Here is a 19,172-nt window from a genome sequence, read left to right as displayed (position 1 = left end):
TCAAATTTGTGAAACATTTATTCTATTGGTAAAAATGCCAAAAACAGAGCTATTGCTGCCTTCTTTACTGTAAACAACATTCAATAAGGTCCAGTTCTAAAAGAACTAAATATAGACTCTGTGAAACCTTTATTCAATATGTCACAATAAAAAAGGGAGATTTTGCAGCTTTTTTATGTAGAGCAAATTAAGCCAGACAAGAGGTTAAATACATTGTCTCACAGAAGCTAAATATTGTTTAAAATATAATTAATGATCTGTGATACCTCTAGTAATTTTGTGAGAAAAAAAACAGAGGCTAAAGACAATTTTAAACACAATTTTTGTGATACATTTACTGAAAATGAGATAAATTCTTTATTTCATTTATTTATTTTATAAGGTCCAGAAATAAAAAAACACTTTGTAAAGCTTGATCAAATCTGGACTAGATTATATATTTATATCACAATTTCTGGTTTGTGAAACAAACGACTATTTGTGAAAATGCAAAATAGTGTGATATAGTTAATGGTTTATGAAATCGATATGGTCGCATGTGGTCTACAAGAAAAAAAACAGTGAAACCTCTTATTTTTTGCCATTTCACAGAGCAAAGCGTATACACTTTTTAAAATGGATTTAGGCAGAAATAGGCATTTATCTAAATGTCCAACATTTATCATTAAAATGTGGGAAAAATGAGATTCTACAGATGTGGCTTAAGTTTTTCTTAACTTTTCCTTTCAGCGCCGTTTTGTGGTTGCAGTTATACTTCTGTTTAAGTTGGTATTATCTTAACAAGCCATAGTGATTTTTAAAAAATAAATCATATCAAGTGGCTATGGCTGTTGTAAAAGGTTACGTGCGCATGATGACGACAGTTGTCTCACAAACGTGCCCTCTGATTGGCTGATCTACTTCCCGTTTCCCGTCGTTCATATACATACACGTGAAGGTCAGCAATAAACCCGTAAGGCTTTGATAAACAGTAAAATATTGCTCTTACGACATAATTTTTAGCAAATATGGACGGCCAGGGAGCGACAGCTGACCCTCAGCTTCAACACTTCATCGAAATTGAGTCTCAAAAGCAAAGATTTCAGCAGCTGGTGCATCAAATGACTGAGGTTTGCTGGGTAAGATCAGCTTCAAGCTAGCAGCACAACTATGTACTTTGCTTTCAACGTGTGTGTCAGTAGCGTGTAATTGATCGCTATGTTGTATAGACAAAACGTTACAGATGCGTGTTGTCTTTGCTGTAACCGTACATAGTTATATCTAAGTGTAAACACGGCTCTGAACGTAGTTTTTGCTAAGACCTCAGACATAATGGTCCCTACCGAAACCTTATGCAAATAATCAAACGCTAGTTTTACATGTTATTCAGCCCTGCGTTTTATCATCGCAGAACTACAACCTGATGGCTGTCTGTCTGTACTGTAAAATGTTTGCGAAACAAACTATTGAATCTATTTTCAATAATTGTTATGGCTACCATCACAGTCCTGACCTAGCTAGCGCTCCCCGAAGAAGAGTGGAGTGAAACGACAATTTGGGGAAAAGTTGGATTTAGACATTAATTACAGCGTATAAAAACAATAATGTCATACCAGAGTGAAAGTAGCAATTTCTCAGATCCCAAAAATACATCTAAAGATGCGAGCTGGTGCTCAATATCAGGTTAAAGTACAATTTCTTTAAATGTTTGCATTTCGGACGTTACGTTACTGAATCACGTACGACGTGCTGATGTCACAGCTGCTGGGGCAACGGCACGCGCTACTACATTAAAGTCATTATAGGCAAGTTTTATCACATGGCGGCCATCTTGGTAAATGGCAGTTATTTTGGAGAGCATGGATGTGGAGAGCGCCGTAGCTGCAATGTAAATGGTCATTTGGACACAATAAATGCATGTGTATAAACACCTCTCAAATATGAAAACCTGTGTAAATAATTTGTTGACTTTGCCCCTAAAAAGTTTTAAAAAGTGTACTTTGTCCATAAGTTAGGCTCCCTCTTTTCACACTTAGACTTTCAAGATACTCACTTGAGTCAGTGCAGCAACACAGTTGGCTGAATATTTCCTGATTTGGCTGTTACAAAGCAATTGATTGACTTTTGGGGGGAAGGGCGGGACATGTCATACAGAGTTCTTCTTTAGATTTCTATTCCAGATTCTTTAAGTTGCTTTCCTTGTAATGTCTCTCACAATATTAGCAGTACCTGTTGTGGTGAAGTCATCATCCCTTTGCATGAACCTCAAATTTTGCAACCTAATTCCGCATTACAAATGATTTGAACAGTTATTTGATTTTAAATGAGAATTGTGGTTTCAAAGAATGCAATTCACAAATTTGAGACTGTAATTGAACATATATGCCACATGGTGTGTCTGACCCTGTGTTTAAACTGTTATTTTACAAATTCATGCATGTGTAAGAATCATTTGTTTGGTGGTAGTTCATGTGGTAATGTGGATATTGAACTGAAGATTGACTTTAAATTGTTCTGTATTTTTCACAAATGGTTCAACACTAATTTGAAACAAAAATTTACATTTACTCTGGTCTATCATGTTGCTACCGAGTAAGTCACCATACATTCTTGTACATGATTTGATGAGCTGGTGACGTATATACAGAAATAAGGTGGACTTAAATGCTCCTCCGACTTAGGGGGTGTCGACCCAGATTTTTCTGTTAAGGAACACATTTTTTTTTAGTTATATATAATTGAATTTAACATCACATGAATGCACTTTATGTGATGATCTGCTTATAAGACGTTATATGTTCTATTGCATCTCTTCTAAATTGGTGTCTTTGTCTTCAGGAGAAATGTATGGATAAACCTGGTCCAAAGCTGGACTCGAGGACAGAAATCTGCTTCGTTAACTGTGTGGAGCGATTTATTGACACCAGCCAGTTCATCCTAAACAGACTGGAACAGACTCAGAAGACCAGGGGGTCATTCTCTGAGACCATGTTAGACTAGAAACTGACACTGAAAGGACTGACGAGGCACACATACAGGACCACTGCTCAGAGAGAAGGCCGTTTGGTCCTGACACAGCTGTCTGTACAGTATGGCGAAGAGCTGTCCAATCAACCGGGAAAAGGAACAACATCCAGTGTTACTTTTGATACAAGTGCCTGAAATTAACACCATGTACGAACTGGTGTACAAGTCTAGGGTTTTGTTTGTGGTCTGCTGGAATGTGAGTGTTGCAAATTGCTTCCACTGTGATCTGTTGCTAGCAGTTACCTTATGTTGGTTTTGTCAGGTCGTTGAATTCAAATAACTTAACACTTAAACTGTAAAACTGATATTGAATGCATTAGCATTCACTGCTGTAACTCGTGGGTTAAGTGCAGGAGATTGCAGAAGGACTGTCACATCTGGGGCATTCTGCTACCAGCCACAAGGACTTCACTACCCACTGGTATAATATAAAACAACTAATGATGTCTTGACTGAATCAGCATAATCAACAGCTAAAGGTTCTGGACTGTACATATGCAATAAACAAAATGCCAAATAATTGTGCCTGTCATTTGGAAAAGCCTTGTCAAATATTGTTGCATAGTTATGTTTTAATCAGTATTATCAAACACACAAAAAAAGTACAGTTATATCAGGAATATGTTACAGCTCGGCAAATGTTGGGAATTAATTTATACATTGAAAGAACATTCTTTGGTGCAGTTTGTGTATAATATTGAGGTAATATAGTACCATCAAAGAAATTATTCAAACTTGAATTCAGGGCAATTTAAGTTTTTGCCTTAACACTGGTTGCAAATCATTTCATTCACCTGTATGTACAATCAAAGTTAAAAGTGCTATGAGGATGTAATAGTTTTCTGTAACAGAAGGCACAATCTGGTTTATGTAGGCTAATATAACAAATTTTTTTTGTAAAACTCAATACAGCGTAACAGACATTCACATTGATATAAATTATACTACATACATTTTTTTTTAAAACTGAAGAAACTAAGAACGTACACTGTAAGTAAAATCCAGAGTACTGATGGTATGTTTACGGCACCTTTGTTCATCCAGTGCATTCTGCATTGTTTAAGACAGATTGAGTTCAGATTTAGTAAACTTGTCACATTGTAAAGCTGTGATGTGCATTAAGGCTTCAGAATTGCAAAAAGCAATTTTTCTAAGTGGTCACAGACTTTGGTCCTCGTTAAGGAGCTCTCTGGTGTATACCCCACCCCCCTTTCGAGCCTCCTTCTCTGGGCAGCTTCATCTCACCCTCTGTTTGGGAGTCGTGGTTGGGAAGAGCCACATAGGGCTGGTGGCCCCATGGAAAGCCCTGAGGACCCTTCCTCAGATAGAGTGGCAGGGAATCCCAGGTAAATGTAATATCCTTGAAGGCATGGAGGAGGAAAATTCCCAAAATGATGGTGAGGAACCCACTAATCGTTCCAACAACTCCGTCAGTGGTCATACGCAACCATTCCTTGAAGAGGATAGCTGAGCAGGCCATGACTGATGTGGTGAAGAATACATAGTAAATAGGAGTAACTATAGAGGTGTTAAATATGTCAAGGGCTTTGTTCAGGTAGTTGATTTGAACGCTGACACAGATTACCAGGCAGACGACTAAGCACCAGAACAGCGGCTCCTTCAGCACTGCTGTCCCAGCAAACAGCTCCTTAATGCCAATGCCCAGGCCCTTGACACAAGACACAGAGAGGGAGCCAATCACAGAGCAGATCAGGATGTAGACCAGCACATTCTTCTGTCCGAACCGCGGAGCCACAGCAAAGATAAGAACCAGGCTGCTTCCCACAACGCACACAGCAAACACAATGAAACCTAGTGGGAGCATTCAAGAAGGAGTTAGTACCCTGAAAAAAAACAAACAGCAAACCCTTATCTGGGATTCAGTTTCTAAAGCGTGGTTAATCACATCACATCAATGAAGGTGTGGGCCCTACCTGGGTCCTTAAGCTTCTCAGCCATTGCACTGAGGGAGGCAACCTCTTCTTCCTGCGGTGCATGGATCACCATGACTGTGGAGCCCAGGATGCACAGCAAACAACCAGTCTTCCCATGCACATTCAGCCTCTCATTCAGAAAGTAAGAGGAGAGCACAGCACTGGGAAAGAAGCACACAACACATACATATTTAAAAGGATGATATATTTTTCTTTTTATGAAAACCATAGAAAGGAGGTTTTCGTCACTCTGGTTGATTCATCCTCAGTGAAAGGGCACTTGTGTATATAGTTTACCCATACATACTGCTCAAACAAAAGTAAATAGTATTTTCACAAATATTGACACTCTATTGCAGTTTATATTACATTACTGCATCACACTACCAGCATGCCACAATCATCCAGTGGCAGAACAATAAACTTGAGGACAATTACCTGATGAGTACACTCAGTGCTCCAAGAGGAGTCACCAGTGTAGCTGGTGCAAATGCATATGCAGCAAAGTTAGCAGCTTCTCCAGCTCCCACTACAACATATCAAAATCACAATCAGTATGCACATATTAATAGCTGTGGCATCTGCCTAGGTTAAACGGTGAAAAAAATATTTTTCTTCCAACCCACATGTGCAAATGTGCTCTTTAGAGGAATGTGTATTTCAACAATATGGTGTGGGTGCTGCATTTACTGCGACGTCATCAGCAAAATACCAAACCCACAAGAAGCTCATTTCTGCTTTAAAAAAAAACGCAAACAAAGACCACAGTGTTTGTGGGCATGGCTGGCCAGCTGGGCAACCAAGTAACAGCTGACCACATCTCCCATTTTAATGGCAGAATTAATTCCGTAAATCATTCACTTACTTGAGATTAGTCCTGCCCACCATAGCCATTCTTTCAGGTAAGCATACCCCCCTTGACCTAGGAGATAAAGAAAGGAAACATAAATTAGACAACAATAATAGTCTGACTTTAAGTTTAAGCATCATTATCTTTCACCAGCATATGATCCTTTAGAAGAGCTTTATTAATCTTAATTTACATGCTGTAATCAGGTATTAAATATAAAATATTAAGACTGCATAGGTCTTCTGACCCCTACACCTCCTTGAAATATACTTTTAGTATTGTGATATATGCTTTCCTTTGCAGGAATGAAGCTACAGTTATTAGTTTCTGTTTGGATTAATATTATACATAAAAAATATATTAAATATAAAACGTTGCTATGGATTACACAGCAAAAAAATACAAAAATTATTTGAAATTAGTGCCACATAAACCTACTCAAGCAGCAAACTGTGGCTTACACTTCAGTTCATCAGTAACATATCAAAAATATAATGGATTATGATAGAGCTGCAACTAATAGTTAATCAATTAGTTCATGGACAGAAAACTAAGATCCATGTGATCTGTGAATCATTTTTTATAGAAAATTAATTGGTGCTACTCAAAGACTTCATGCTTGTCTTTAAAATGTAGTTGAGACGCTAAAATGTAGTTGAGAAGGGTTTTTGTGATCGTTAATATCTAGGTTTTAGATGCTTGGCTGGACAAAACAAATAATGCAAGTACAGAGCATTAGCATTAGTGTTTCTATTCTATATCTAAAACATAATTTACTTTTGCTTTTTCATCCTCAAATCCCCTTAAAAAAACTAATAGTGCGTTCCTTTCTTCCCCATGGTTGGAGCTCTAAGTCCATGTGTTGTTTGAGAAGAAATGCATCATTTAGCACACATACTTTTACTTTCTTTTCTTTTACTGAAACAACTGGGTGCTTGTTGTCACACTGGAGAAAATTTAGCATTTTTGTTGATATTCTACATTGCAGATTTGGTACTCAAGTGCAGTGGTTCCAAACATACATGTTAATACCCTCAAAAATCACAAGGAAAGGGTATTTTTAGTACACAAAATTGACTTTTTTTTCTTGGCATTTTAAATAGTGAGGTATTGGATACTTCAGCATTTTTAAGGCTCTTAATTAAGTTGTCTAAGTCATATATTATTGGAATTATTTTACAAGTCAGAAATTATGGCATTCAACAGCATATTTATTACTAATGGAAAAAAAAGTCGTTTGCAGCGAGAACTGTATGCTAACAACAACGATCTGCTGCTTCTATATTTAATAGGCTACTTTGACTTGACACTTTCATACCGTGTGCACGAATTTTTCAGCATGATTTGTAAAAGTTTCTTGCTATCTAATTACACAAAAACGAAAGATTTTGATTATTTCTTCCACCACTAACATTTTCAGTTAGCTGCAGTTTAGTTATTAATAAAAACTCCCTTCACCTGCTCGCATTGAACCCTTGCTGGCCAATCGCAGCAGGCCTTTCTTCTTCAGGATGAAACTTGAGCCGATAAACACACTGGAGCTCACAGCCAGAGACAGACCAATGTAGAAGTCCAAACGGTTCACTTCCATCTGAAACAGCACAAAATGGCGTATGAAATCATAAAACGTGTGAACTTCTATCGTGAACTATTAAGCGAGTCATGCAACAAGCGCCCCGTGTTGAACATCACATGATAGGGTGAGTCTGTTCTGCGACGACTTTAAACTAGCTTTACAGACGACGAGAGACGCCGAGAAAAGGTAAAATACGAACCGTTTTAACTTGGTTTTGTTTTAGTTAAGCTTAAAACACTATTTAGCTGCCTTCTTAACGCTATTGTTAGTAAAGTGTCGTACCTCGGTTGTCACGTCAGGTCCATCCGTCGCCGTTGACGCACCACAGGAAACGGAGCAGCTGATTGGCTAGCTGTCACCGCGCTACTTCCTGGTGGTTGTCCTGGAAACCGGGGTGGGGGTGGGGGCGGGCTTTTTTGTTTGTTCCAGTCAAGCTACCGCTTTCTGTTGTCCTGCTCATTTACGGGCACGGTATTCAGTCATAGATTATATTTAGCGTGAATTTGTTGTGAGTGTATCAGAAGTACAAGGTGCTTATTATACAGCCCTTATCTGTCCTGATGGCACATAGATATACAGGGCTGCCAACTTGTGACCAGACCTTAGAGTGAGACTTGGTTTGTGCGGGATGCTGACAGGGGGTCTGGGGGCCCTCTCCCAGAATTTTTTTTACATTATTGATCCTATTTCCTGCATTCTGGTATAATCTACAAGCATTTTTGCCTGTTAAAATCTTATTATAGAGATAACATTAGGGCTTAATTAAAAAACACTGAGCAGAAAATAAAAACAGAGCAAGGGCAAGCAGTGTTGAAAATGGTTCTTCATGTAAAATATGGATGAAAGTTCTGTGGCTGGATGTGCACAACACATTTCAGTATTTTCCATAAATATATGCATAATTGAAATAACTCCAGCAACCACTTTGTAACATTTGTCTTGGAGGATTTTAATGCGCACACTCAACAGCTTCAAGTTGACCACATCAGCCAACTACACAATAAAAAGTGCTTAAGCAAAAACAAAACATATCTTAATAACTTAAATTATCCATTCACCGAAAAGAATTACAATCAGATGCTGAACTCTCTATTTAATGTCAAAACAATCCATGTGACTCTAAAAACTCAACAGCTTTACAAACTCTAAGACTAAACTCTCCACAAGGATCTAAAATAAGTTGGTCTTCTACATGAGAGCTATAATTATATAAAAAAAATTAAAAATATTAAGGCCACGTTTGGCCTGGATTGTATATAAATATATACAATCCAGCCCAAACGTGGGGAAGCCAGATCAAATTTATGCAAAAAAGATTAATCATGGGTTCACTGGTACAGCAAAACAAACATGATTATTATATAAAGAATCGCTCATCACCAGAATAGATCTTTACTGTCATCGTCAGGTACCTGTCAGTGAGGGGTGGATGAGAGCCGCTGCGGCGCCTAATTAGCCTGACAACATGCGCAATGACTGGGGAGGGTGCAGGACGGAAAGACGGACCGGATTTTCACAAACCTGGCGTTCTCTGGAGTAAAAAGGCGAAGTGGATTTCCTCAAAGGTTGCATATTCCCATAACAGCAAAGTGAAACTTTTTTTTTTTTTTTTTTTTTTTTGCCCGTGTGATATTTGGAGTTTGGCGTGAGAGCGTGTGAAGGGACTGAGTTGCGTGTGTCTCACGGCCAAAGCGTGAGAGTTGGCAGCCCTGGATATATAGCTATTATTTTCATCATTACCGTAATTGTTGCTGGGTACCGTTAACTAGTATACATAAGACAAAAACAAGAAGCAGATCATTGAATGAAATGAGGTTAAATGACATAATGTTTTGCTTTCTTGGTGAAAACTACTTAAATTCTCAATGATTACATAATTTATGATGGAGCATTGCATGTGTCAATGCATCTAATATGTCATTTGTAAAAACATAACAAAACAAAACTTAAATTTGTGAAACAAAAAGTTTTTTCATTTTATTTTTGGGGAACCATCGGAGTACCAAATCTGCAATATCTGTTAATGTTTGTCAAATGCTTCTCTGAAAGTAGCACACATCTGTTTCAGTTTTTTTGTGTGTTTGTTTTGTTTTCCACAAGTATATGTTTATTGGCCTATCCCCTCTGTAAGAACAAATGGATGTCAGTCAATTGGGGAAAAAAGAACACGTGATTAGTTTTGCTCTTTTGTAGGGATATTTGTAAAACAAAAATATATTATACTTTACAGTCTATATACAATATTCAGTAGCAATACATGTGCTGACACTGCACATGGAAGGTACAATTATATGAAAATAAATCTACAGACATCAGGCCATGACCGAAATCAAAACTTGATAGCTTTAACATCTTAAAACGTGATATAATCATAATATATTTTTGCTTAATTTTGCAGAGAGACTTTGCAATCTGATTGGTGGTTTGTGTTCACAATGCAGCGTTGTGATTGGACGAGCGGTTGTCACTCATAGAATCCGGAAGAAGGGCTAACCTTGACAAGCTAGTAGGAAAACACATGGGCTCAGGCTTACAAAAACTGTTGAAAATTGGTTGATTTCTGCCAGTTCAAGTGAAAATATTTAACAGGAGCAGTCCGAGATCTCCAATGCATTTTTCATACTGTGGTGCCGTTTTTCCAGTGAACTATTTAAAACGAAAATCTTTCAGCGTTTTGATAGATTAACTGTATGACAAACATTAGCATTTCCCTCGGCTCCCTGGATTAAGTATCGTTTGGTGATTTACATGTGGACGTGAGCTGGTGTCCAGCGATGAGGTTACCGTTTCTATTTGTCACAAGAGCCCGTGGAAGTGTTCTCAGACTCCAGCTAAGACAGTTTCTATCACCAGTTCCAGCCCTGTGGAAACCTCAGAGCAGCGCTGCTTTGAGATTCACCAGCACTCAGCTGAGCAAAGAGGACAGGAGCTTCTACATAACCACCCCCATCTTCTATGTCAACGCTTCTCCTCACCTCGGACATCTGTACTCCGCTGTGATAGCTGACTGTTTACACAGGTATAAAGTACTGCAGGGATTCAACTCAAAGTTTGCAACAGGTAAATCCTCCTTTTATAAAAAATGTGTAAATGTACAGGTAACTTTTGGTGCCAGAAGTTGCATGTAAAATGTACAATCTGTAAATTCTGCTATTGTGTTATTGTCAATGTCTTAAATAAAGTCACAACAGACCTGATAAAATGATCTACTAAATCCTTCAGTTATTTTTGTTTTCAAGCACAATGATGGAAAAAAAATCGTTGCAGTGTCTTAAATGTGAGGGATTTTGTGAGATGCAAGACAAATAAATACTTCACCCTGAGATTTTTTTTTCCTTTTGTCATTTCATAGACTAAAAAAATAATGATATATTTTACAATTCTGCACATCAGGCACTGATGAACATGGCCTGAAAATCCAACAAGCTGCCGAAGCTGCAGGAAAAGATCCTCTGACCTTCTGTACTGATGTGTCAGAGCGATTCAAACATCTCTTCAGCAGCTGCAGCATTTCGTACAGCGACTACATCCGAACCACTCAGCAGAGGCACCGTCAGGCCGTGGAGCATTTCTGGTCGGTGCTCCAGAACAAAGGGCTCATCTACAAGGGTAGTTACGAGGGCTGGTACTCCACACAGGATGAAAGCTTCCTGATGCCGTCGCAGGTCGGTGATGCTCTGGACTCATCGGGGAAGGAGATCAAAGTGTCGCTGGAGAGTGGACACAAGGTAATTCTGGTCATACCTGACTGAAGGCAAACTTTAAAGAATCACACTTTGATAATGACAAGGAATACGACTCATCCTGTGAAAACAGTTGTATCTTCTGCTTCTCTGGAGGAGCCCAGAAACAAATTTGAAGACTTAAGTTTGTCAATCTTCAGATTTCATGTGGAAGGATGTTGTAGAGTTGCAGAAGAGGAATGTTGGGGGAAAAAAAATAGGATATCCTATCACCCAAGGCTTAGTATATAGAAGTGCTACACTTGATTCTTAGAGCATTTTAGAAAGTATAAGTTATTTTCTTTCTGAGAGTCCAATGATAAGATCAACTTCTTCCTCTAAAACATTTCGTATCTTGTTAGTTTGATCCACTGCAGTGTAAAAACAGGTTGTGGTTTCACAAGTGGTTAAGTGCTGAACTACTTGGTCAAAAGCACACAGCAGAGACTCCAGAACAGCTTCCTCATTTCTAGTCTTTACGCTGAGCTTTTTCACTCCACTAACACAGCTTCACTAGCAGATCTTCTCTCCACTTTTTTTACAGGTGGAGTGGATGAAAGAGGAAAACTACATGTTTCGTCTGTCTGCGTTTCGGACTCAGCTGCTTGACTGGCTCACAGGAAATCCCCAGGCTGTGCAGCCTGAGCGTTTCCACCAGGCTGTTCTCCAGTGGTTGCAGGAAGACCTTCCCGACCTCTCAGTGTCCCGTCAGAGAAGTCGTCTTCAGTGGGGGATCCCGGTCCCGGGAGATGCTGAGCAAACCATCTATGTGTGGCTCGATGCCCTTGTGAACTATCTCACAGTAGCTGGCTATCCAGATAAACACGACCAGTGGTGGCATGTGGCCCACCACGTTATAGGAAAGGACATCTTAAAATTTCATGCCATCTACTGGCCGGCTTTTCTTCTCGGAGCTGGACTGCCGCTGCCTCAGGTGATACATGTGCACTCTCACTGGACAGTCGAAGGAAGAAAGATGTCTAAAAGTTTAGGTAATGTGGTAGATCCTCTTGAACGCTCACAGATGTTCACAACTGATGGCATGAGGTATTTTCTCCTGCGTCAGGGTGTCCCGGACTCAGACTGCGATTACACAGACGACAAAGTTATCAAGGTGCTCAATGCAGAGCTCACCGACTCTCTGGGTGGTCTGCTCAACCGCTGCACAGCTCCAGCTCTCAACCCAGCTCAGATCTATCCCTCCTTCTGCCCTCAGTCCTTCCCCAAAGAACGGGGAGGCAGAGCTGTGGTTGAAGACTACCACATGCTGGATGCTGTTAAAGGTCTACCGGCCGTGGTAGAGATGCACTATGAGAGCCTGAATGTATACAAAGCTCTGGAGGCCATCAGTGCCTGCGTAAGGCAGACCAACGGCTTTGTTCAGCGCCACACACCTTGGAAGCTGGACACAAGGGACAGCAAAGACCAACGCTGGCTAGACACTATCGTCCATGTCTCACTTGAATGTCTGAGGATTTATGGCACACTCCTCCAGCCAATTGTGCCAGAAATTTCTGACCGGCTGCTGTCCAGACTCGGTGTGCAACCCAACGAGAGGAGCTGGGCAGCTCTGAACTTCCTACCGAGATATGGGGGAACGGACTGTCCTTTTGAAGGGAGAGCACTGGGATCGGACTCTGGAGTGCTTTTTAGTCGCTTGGAAAGTCAAAAAGGAGATAAACACAAACCTAAGAAAGCAAAAAAATCCGCAAATTTGAAATAAGTAAGGTGTTTGCACTCTGAGGTGTAAAGACTAGAGATGAAGGTCGTGGAAGAAAAGTCATCATCATTAGTTTGACAGATATTGCTGTATTAGTTATGAAATTAATGGGAATGTTTTTTTTATTTCCTGACCAAAAATAAATAACATGATTTTTGTTGCAGTCTGGGCCAAAACAAGCATGTTCCCTTAGATCTGGACAATGTGATTTTAAGAATGGGGCATTTCTGTTGCACTACAATGCTTCATTTAAATGGCATGTTGTGACAGATTTTTACTGCTGTCCAAAAAAATGACAGCTTCTGTAGTTTGGATATTGCACTTTGCCGTATCTCAATTCCAATTATGTTACAATTAGGTGTTCAGCTCTTATACCAACTCTGCTACAGCCAGTTTTTTTTTTTAAGCAGACAGAAACAGCACAAACATACCTCCTAGTCATGACTGTGTCCCATAAGTACTTCAGCAAACATTACTCCCACATATAAATGGAATGCTGTCATATTTGGTGTCTGTTTAACACGTACTTTATCTACAATGCCATGCCAAACATCAAGTGCAGCTTTGTGAGGCATCAAACTAGAACAAGTGAACACACCTGTATGGGCCTAAACATGTTGCTGTTGATCTTGTTACCTTTTCATTGAAATTATTGAAGGGGAATTTAATTTTCCCCACACTTATGTTACATAAAGACTTCTGCAGAGTCTGGAACACCACAAATTTGTAGCTATAAGATAATGTCCCTTGAAGCACCTCATGGGCTTCAGTAATCTGGATTTTCAAGCGTCATTCAATATCCACAGTTACTGTCACTTACCAGGAATTATCCCACACCGAGGACACACACTTTGACATTTACAGCAGGTCTTCTTTTCTTTCCGACATTGTGACAGGAGAATCCAAGCTCTGAGTAAAAGAAGTAATGATGCCTGAATTCTATTTAACTGCTGGTTGCTGGGAATTGGCTTGAACAGAGCGATCCTCTGACATTAGCAACACCCGTGCTTTTTCTGAGTCAAAATACCGGCTCTGAAAAGTGTCAGACTTTTCTTAGTCAGTCAGTGACGCCCCCCTTCTACATTGAGTCATCCACTTAAATTATAAGTGTAAAAGTCGTTCCAACCTCTGCTATAAGCTCATCTACAGCTGCACATCGTGTTGGGATTGTTTCACAGTCATAGCCAACATAATAGAAATGCTCCCTATTGATGCATTTGTTCCCCAGAACAAAAGAAAAAACAGTGAAAGCTCAAAATCTTCGCCAACAGGCAGCCAACGCAAAGTACAAGACATAAAAACTGATGTGATTTTTTTAATGAGAAATACACGAAACTGAAAAAATTGTACAAATTGAAATAAAATAAAAAATTGCATTATTCTTATAATTTGTGGTACTTTTTTTTGTACATAGACTTTTCCATCATTTACCATTACGTGTTTACTTCAGATCAGGATCCCTCCATTGATAATCCACAATTACACAACTGAAGTCAAAATATTTTCGGATCGTTGCCTCAGTGGTCAAGCTGGGATTTGGTTCATCTGTTTGGTGGTCCTTGGTGCCTTGAACTGCCGTCCCTCCAAACCTCCAAACCACCTTCCTGGGACTGGACACATTCATTTGCCAATCTGCAGAGCTGGGCCTCCCCACAAAACGAGGACCTATTCTCTGCGTTCTACCATCAACAAGCACGATCAGTAATATGAATTGGTGCCCTGTCCTGGTTGTGTATCTGAAAAAAAGGGGAAAAGGTTCGTTAAAAACTTGGAACCTGAAAACAACAGACACATTGTAAATCCAAAAAAAAATGCCACAAACGTGTCTGACTTACTTGAAAGTTGCTGTTGCAGCTGTCTGACCAGAGCTGCAGTCTGCTGCTGCTGCTGAGTCTGCTGCATTCCCGTTCGTGGGAACTAAAATGAAAATGCACAAACAGTATTAAAAGCAGTTTTTAAAGTTCTTAGGGAATGGATGTTTTTGCATGATTAACTCTCTCGTGAAATACACCAAAAATTAGCATTTAGATTGATTCTCTATATGAATATTTTCAACAAGCATTTCAACTACAAGGTGCTGTCAGAAAAATTGAACTCTGAAGACAAAGATGAATATTTTGAAAATGACTCATGAATTATGTCATTCGTTGGATAAAAACAGTAGCCACAAAGAAAATGACTGAACTGCTGGGTGCTGGAATGTTTAAGTGCACCAAAAAGGAGTTTCCATAAATGTTTAAAAAAATGACCAATGTAATTAAGAAGCTTATCAGTAATAAAAGGAATCTGTGTGCGTGCGGATTTCAACCGTACATCTAATCTGCTTCAAACTTGGGTGCATTGCTGGGAATCTGGTATTGCAGTATGAAGTTTGAAGATCAGATGTCTGTTTTTGGGGTCTTTTTGCAGTCACAGAGTTGTACTCCTCTGACATCTTAACAGTGTTACCACTTCAAATGACATGAACTTTATTTGGATTTCCTACTTGCTCACTATACAGTGAATTAGCCATTTCTTCCAGAGCAAAGAAAAAATCCCACACAGGTATAACTGACTGGACCTGTTGTCTTTTAGATATTGTGCACTTCAAAAGCGACAACTTTCAAGGTAATAAAATAACATGATTTAGCCCTCTAAACTACATTTTTCTGACAGCAACATCTACAGCAATCTACAGCTTCTATAAATACTTGCTAATATGAGTTCGTAAATTCAGGCCTCCTTATACAAATATCCTGCAAATGAACAGACTACTGAATTGGTCTCACCTGGTTTGGACCTACCAAGGGTTGCTGTGGGGGTAGCGGCTGCATGCTCAGGCCCTGGTTCTGTGCCTGACCTGGGGGAGGCACCGCTGACACCTGCTGCTGCTGCTGCTGCGGAACTTGTTGTTGAGGAGGAACCTGCTGTGGTTGGACCTGTTGCTGCTGCTGCTGCTGCTGCTGTTGTTGTTGTTGTTGTTGTTGAACTTGTTGGGCCTGCTGCAGTTGGAGATACAAAAAAAGAGATAAAGGAGACTACATGAAGTCTTGTCACATTTTAATTTCAAAAAGGTATTGAAAGAGTTGAAAAAAGGTCTGAACTTCTCAGCGTGAGGCCGGTACCCTTTATAGCCTCTCATTGAATGTTTTGGTCTGTTAGCAGAATAAATGTGATGTGGAAGATGAAAACACTGGTCAGTCAGAGAAGCTGAAGAAGTTCAGGTCAGAGATCATGCATGAAACATACAATAAAGAGAAGAACTGTGTTTGATTTCATTTTTGAAGTTTCAAACACTAGCCCTAACCCTAACCCAGCAATTGGGAAGTGAGGGATCCTTAAATAATGTAAGGATAATTCAGCCATTACAGTCTGAATATCTGATAGTGGAAGTTTTAACTTCTTTCCACTGTATTTGACCAGAATTGTTCTCATTTTATTTATATGGTTTGAGCGGGACTGGTCTGGTCAGCGGATTTCTGTACAGAAGCAAAGCTGAGAATGTATTTAAAACAGAAACTAAACCATGAACAGAGATTTTAACAAGCAAGTGTTAAGTAAAACATTTGCCACATTGGTGTGATAACATTTTGTTAAATCAGAATCAGTTTGAATGGGATTTGAGTCTTTTTGCTGCCTGCTCTGGTTGGTTTTTCAGCTGAGGCACAGTTCATCTCAAACAAGCATATTCTTTGAGGTGATTATGCTTTTGTTGGCCAAGCACTTTAAAACATCAAGCTTTTCATGACCTCACTCAAGTCATTCTTGCAGCCATACTTACTCTCACCTTAACCTTCACACTGTGATTTATGAAGCACTAACAATGGCAGCCGAAGCAGTCAGTACTGTCTGCATCTCTTTCCCTTTACTTCTATTTGCGGTTTTGAGGTTGTCAGATGCTGATGTTTAGTCCTGAAAACCTCAGGTTAGAGTTATACACCTACATATCTCTACATACACTGACAGGTTTCAGCTGATCAATCACTCGTTAATATAATCAAACAACCTGAATTTACAGTCCACATTATGTTCAGTAACCTAATGTGTGTACACATATTTATTTGCCAGAATCCATTTTACCAATAACAATAAAGAAGTCACAGTTAGGACCTTGATAAATGAATGATCAGTGACGTACTCTGAGTGCTTGCTGTCTGAGGTGGTACTGCTGCTGTTGCTGTGCTGCTTGTTGCTGCTGCTGTTGCTGTTGCTGCTGTTGTTGTTCTGCCAACATCTGATTGGGCCTCAAGCTCGGATGGACAGCCTGACCTCCCATGAGGCCGTGGATTATGGGGTTCTGTTGAATGGGCTGGTGGGCAAACCTGAGGTTTCGAAAACAAGGAAAGAAATTAGTAGGTATCGATGCATCCACAATGTAATGAAGGAGAAACGTTTACAAAGCAAAAGCAGCTGCCTCCGCTGTACATTGCTGACCTCTGCGTGTTCTGCATATTGTGTGCGTAGCCTGGAGCATGCTGGTGAACGTAACCACTGGGCTTCTGCTGCATTTGCCTAAGAGGATCCACCACAGCCGGGTTGGCTCCAGGATGAGTGCCCTGGAAGGTTTGGTTCCCATAGGAGGAAGGAACTATACCACCACCTTGGGACGGATGCTGCTGCATGCCCATGTGTGATCCGTATGAGGTATAGCCCTGAGATATGTTCTGAACAAACAATTAGAACAAACGCAAGACAGAGAAGGAGACCGTTATTGATGAATTCATAACGTTCGTCTATTTATGTGGTGAACAAGACCAGGAAAGTGTTCATGGGCAAGTACAAAAAGGTGTGGGTCTTATTTAGAAAATGATGTAATAATGCTGCCATCCTGTTTAAACAGCTTGTTTTAATTCTTTAGCATAGTGTGTATAAATCAATGTGCGAGATGACATATTTCCTAAGAACAGTTAAGTCAGCTGAAAAATTCACTTCAAAATGAAATAAAAACAGACTTACCTGAGATGTCTGCATTGAAGTGTATGGTTGGTTGGGTGTTATTTGTCTAATCTGTTGCCCCATCATGCTCTGATTCTGAAAACAGAATGAAAAGTCAGCAAAGAGCAAAGATTCTACCAGCAGTAAGAGAGGACTCTGATTTTTTTTCTCAGCTAAACTTGACTAGAAGGCGTTGCTCGATCTGTCAGGGTGGACTGACTTACCAGTCTGACCTGTAGTTGGTGTCGCAGTATCTGGCTCTGTGGCATGGCTGGTTGGGGCTTATAACTTATTGGATACTGCTTGTCTATTCCCATCATACCGGGCATGCTCCCCTGCATTCCAGGCATCATGCCTTGGTAGCTGGGCCGAGTGGGCATCATTTTGTTCATCTGTGGGTTGCGGGTAGGTCTGTATGGAGGTTCTAAACCTGGACCTCCTGACAAAAACAAAACAAAACAAAACTCCAGATATCTAAGAAGGCAAGTTCTTGAAAACCGCTGAACCAATGTGTGCAATATTGATAAGAGAGTCCTGTGAACTGACCTGGAGGTAGAGGCTGGTTCTGTGTATACATGCTCATGGTCTGTTGGGGGTAGGAAAGCCTGCTATACTGGTGACTTTGCATCAGGTCTGGTGGCATATTAGGCCCATAGTTCACACCGCTCGGTGTACGGTTTACGTAGTCCTACAGAGGAAAAATCAATGACTTTTTAAAATTGGAAATCAGTGTATAGTGTGCATCAGTAAAAGCACAAACTATAGAGACAGCTGACCTGGTCTGTCTTTGCAGATTGTGTTTTCTTTTTCTTGTTAGATTTCTTCTTGTTTGAGTCAGAGGGCACAGCGGGCACATTCTTTTCTGGCTTCACTGCCTCCATCATCTTCTTCTCTTGTTCTGGGGGGACTGGTGTCAGGGGCTCCTCCTCTTCAGGGGGCAGGGGGAGCGGCTCCAGGTAATAGCTACGAGGTTTGGGTTTCAGGTGTGTGTGGTAAAGCAGAAAACGCTGCTGCTCTTCAAATTTAGTGACCTTGCGGTCCACGCGCACTGTGCCGAACCAGCCCCAGGAAAGAGGGGCGGAGTGCTTCAGACCCTCAAAGACATCCCACGGAGAAATCTTCTGCTTGGTCGATACTTGGAGACCCTGATAGAACGGAGATACAACAGCATTAACTCAAAATCAACTTATCTAGGTAACATTAACCTCAGTTTATTGCTTTTGTTAATGAAAAGGACTTTGCATCAGTTTTTATTGTCTGAGTTTGTCAACCCTGGACTAAGGCAAATAGTTTCACTCTGGTTTCTCTGCGACTCATTTATGTCTTTACAAGTTGCACTTTTCTTCCTCTAAACCTCTTGGGACACAGAGTGTAATGTATGTCCATTTAGCAATAATAATTTTCTAGATACAACACAAGCGATGTGACAAACAAGGTATCATACACATGA

The 19,172-nt window shown here is 40.1% G+C and overlaps 4 protein-coding genes across 8 annotated transcripts in view; 2 read left to right on the top strand and 2 right to left on the bottom strand.

Annotated features, from left to right (window-relative positions):
- The first annotated feature begins 890 nt into the window (after positions 1 to 890).
- Positions 891 to 3,526, top strand: timm8a (translocase of inner mitochondrial membrane 8 homolog A (yeast)). Its single transcript, XM_022214085.2, has 2 exons — positions 891 to 1,118; positions 2,818 to 3,526. Exons 1-2 carry the CDS (start codon positions 1,008 to 1,010, stop codon positions 2,977 to 2,979), a joined length of 273 nt encoding a protein of 90 aa, XP_022069777.1. The 5' UTR covers positions 891 to 1,007; the 3' UTR covers positions 2,980 to 3,526.
- Positions 3,527 to 3,558: 32 nt separating this feature from the next.
- Positions 3,559 to 7,769, bottom strand: zgc:101583 (uncharacterized protein LOC494104 homolog). The gene is made up of 6 exons (XM_022214055.2): positions 7,649 to 7,769; positions 7,249 to 7,381; positions 5,806 to 5,862; positions 5,379 to 5,469; positions 4,941 to 5,101; positions 3,559 to 4,818 (listed from the first exon to the last, which is right to left on the bottom strand). The coding sequence occupies exons 2-6, from the start codon at positions 7,379 to 7,381 to the stop codon at positions 4,184 to 4,186; spliced, it is 1,077 nt and encodes a 358-aa protein (XP_022069747.1). The 5' UTR covers positions 7,649 to 7,769; the 3' UTR covers positions 3,559 to 4,183.
- Positions 7,770 to 9,815: 2,046 nt separating this feature from the next.
- mars2 (methionyl-tRNA synthetase 2, mitochondrial) lies at positions 9,816 to 14,196 on the top strand. Its single transcript, XM_022214016.2, has 3 exons — positions 9,816 to 10,426; positions 10,760 to 11,094; positions 11,633 to 14,196. The coding sequence occupies exons 1-3, from the start codon at positions 10,141 to 10,143 to the stop codon at positions 12,809 to 12,811; spliced, it is 1,800 nt and encodes a 599-aa protein (XP_022069708.1). The 5' UTR covers positions 9,816 to 10,140; the 3' UTR covers positions 12,812 to 14,196.
- med12 (mediator complex subunit 12) overlaps positions 14,111 to 19,172 on the bottom strand; it is a 25,762-nt gene continuing 20,700 nt past the window's right edge. For 3 of the 5 annotated variants that reach the window (XM_051954504.1, XM_051954505.1, XM_022213988.2), the window contains exons 35-43: positions 18,499 to 18,867; positions 18,269 to 18,410; positions 17,947 to 18,161; positions 17,744 to 17,818; positions 17,222 to 17,451; positions 16,926 to 17,109; positions 15,577 to 15,789; positions 14,644 to 14,725; positions 14,111 to 14,544 (exon numbers count right to left, since the gene is read on the bottom strand). In XM_051954504.1, coding sequence (XP_051810464.1) covers positions 14,507 to 14,544; positions 14,644 to 14,725; positions 15,577 to 15,789; positions 16,926 to 17,109; positions 17,222 to 17,451; positions 17,744 to 17,818; positions 17,947 to 18,161; positions 18,269 to 18,410; positions 18,499 to 18,867 — 1,548 coding nt within the window. In that variant the 3' untranslated portion in view covers positions 14,111 to 14,506. The remainder of the gene's footprint in view (positions 14,545 to 14,643; positions 14,726 to 15,576; positions 15,790 to 16,925; positions 17,110 to 17,221; positions 17,452 to 17,743; positions 17,819 to 17,946; positions 18,162 to 18,268; positions 18,411 to 18,498; positions 18,868 to 19,172) is intronic. The other 2 variants (XM_051954506.1, XM_022214004.2) reach the window with 1 other exon arrangement.

The sequence above is a fragment of the Acanthochromis polyacanthus genome, chromosome 10 (genome assembly GCF_021347895.1).
Source record: "Acanthochromis polyacanthus isolate Apoly-LR-REF ecotype Palm Island chromosome 10, KAUST_Apoly_ChrSc, whole genome shotgun sequence".
In the NCBI taxonomy this organism is placed as follows: Eukaryota; Metazoa; Chordata; class Actinopteri; family Pomacentridae; genus Acanthochromis; species Acanthochromis polyacanthus.
This window is presented reverse-complemented; position numbering and strand designations above follow the sequence as displayed.

What these genes read in the sequence shown, in the direction of transcription:
- mars2 (XM_022214016.2), top strand. Translation starts at nt 10,141, where the DNA reads ATGAGGTTACCGTTTCTATTTGTCACAAGAGCCCGTGGAAGTGTTCTC. An exon ending in CAACTCAAAGTTTGCAACAG is followed by an intron (nt 10,427 to 10,759) that starts GTAAATCCTCCT and finishes TCTGCACATCAG; the next exon opens with GCACTGATGAACATGGCCTG. An exon ending in CGCTGGAGAGTGGACACAAG is followed by an intron (nt 11,095 to 11,632) that starts GTAATTCTGGTC and finishes CTTTTTTTACAG; the next exon opens with GTGGAGTGGATGAAAGAGGA.
- timm8a (XM_022214085.2), top strand. Translation starts at nt 1,008, where the DNA reads ATGGACGGCCAGGGAGCGACAGCTGACCCTCAGCTTCAACACTTCATC. An exon ending in AAATGACTGAGGTTTGCTGG is followed by an intron (nt 1,119 to 2,817) that starts GTAAGATCAGCT and finishes CTTTGTCTTCAG; the next exon opens with GAGAAATGTATGGATAAACC.
- zgc:101583 (XM_022214055.2), bottom strand. Translation starts at nt 7,381, where the DNA reads ATGGAAGTGAACCGTTTGGACTTCTACATTGGTCTGTCTCTGGCTGTG. An exon ending in CAAGGGTTCAATGCGAGCAG is followed by an intron (nt 5,863 to 7,248) that starts GTGAAGGGAGTT and finishes TTTATCTCCTAG; the next exon opens with GTCAAGGGGGGTATGCTTAC. An exon ending in GTGGGCAGGACTAATCTCAA is followed by an intron (nt 5,470 to 5,805) that starts GTAAGTGAATGA and finishes GATATGTTGTAG; the next exon opens with TGGGAGCTGGAGAAGCTGCT.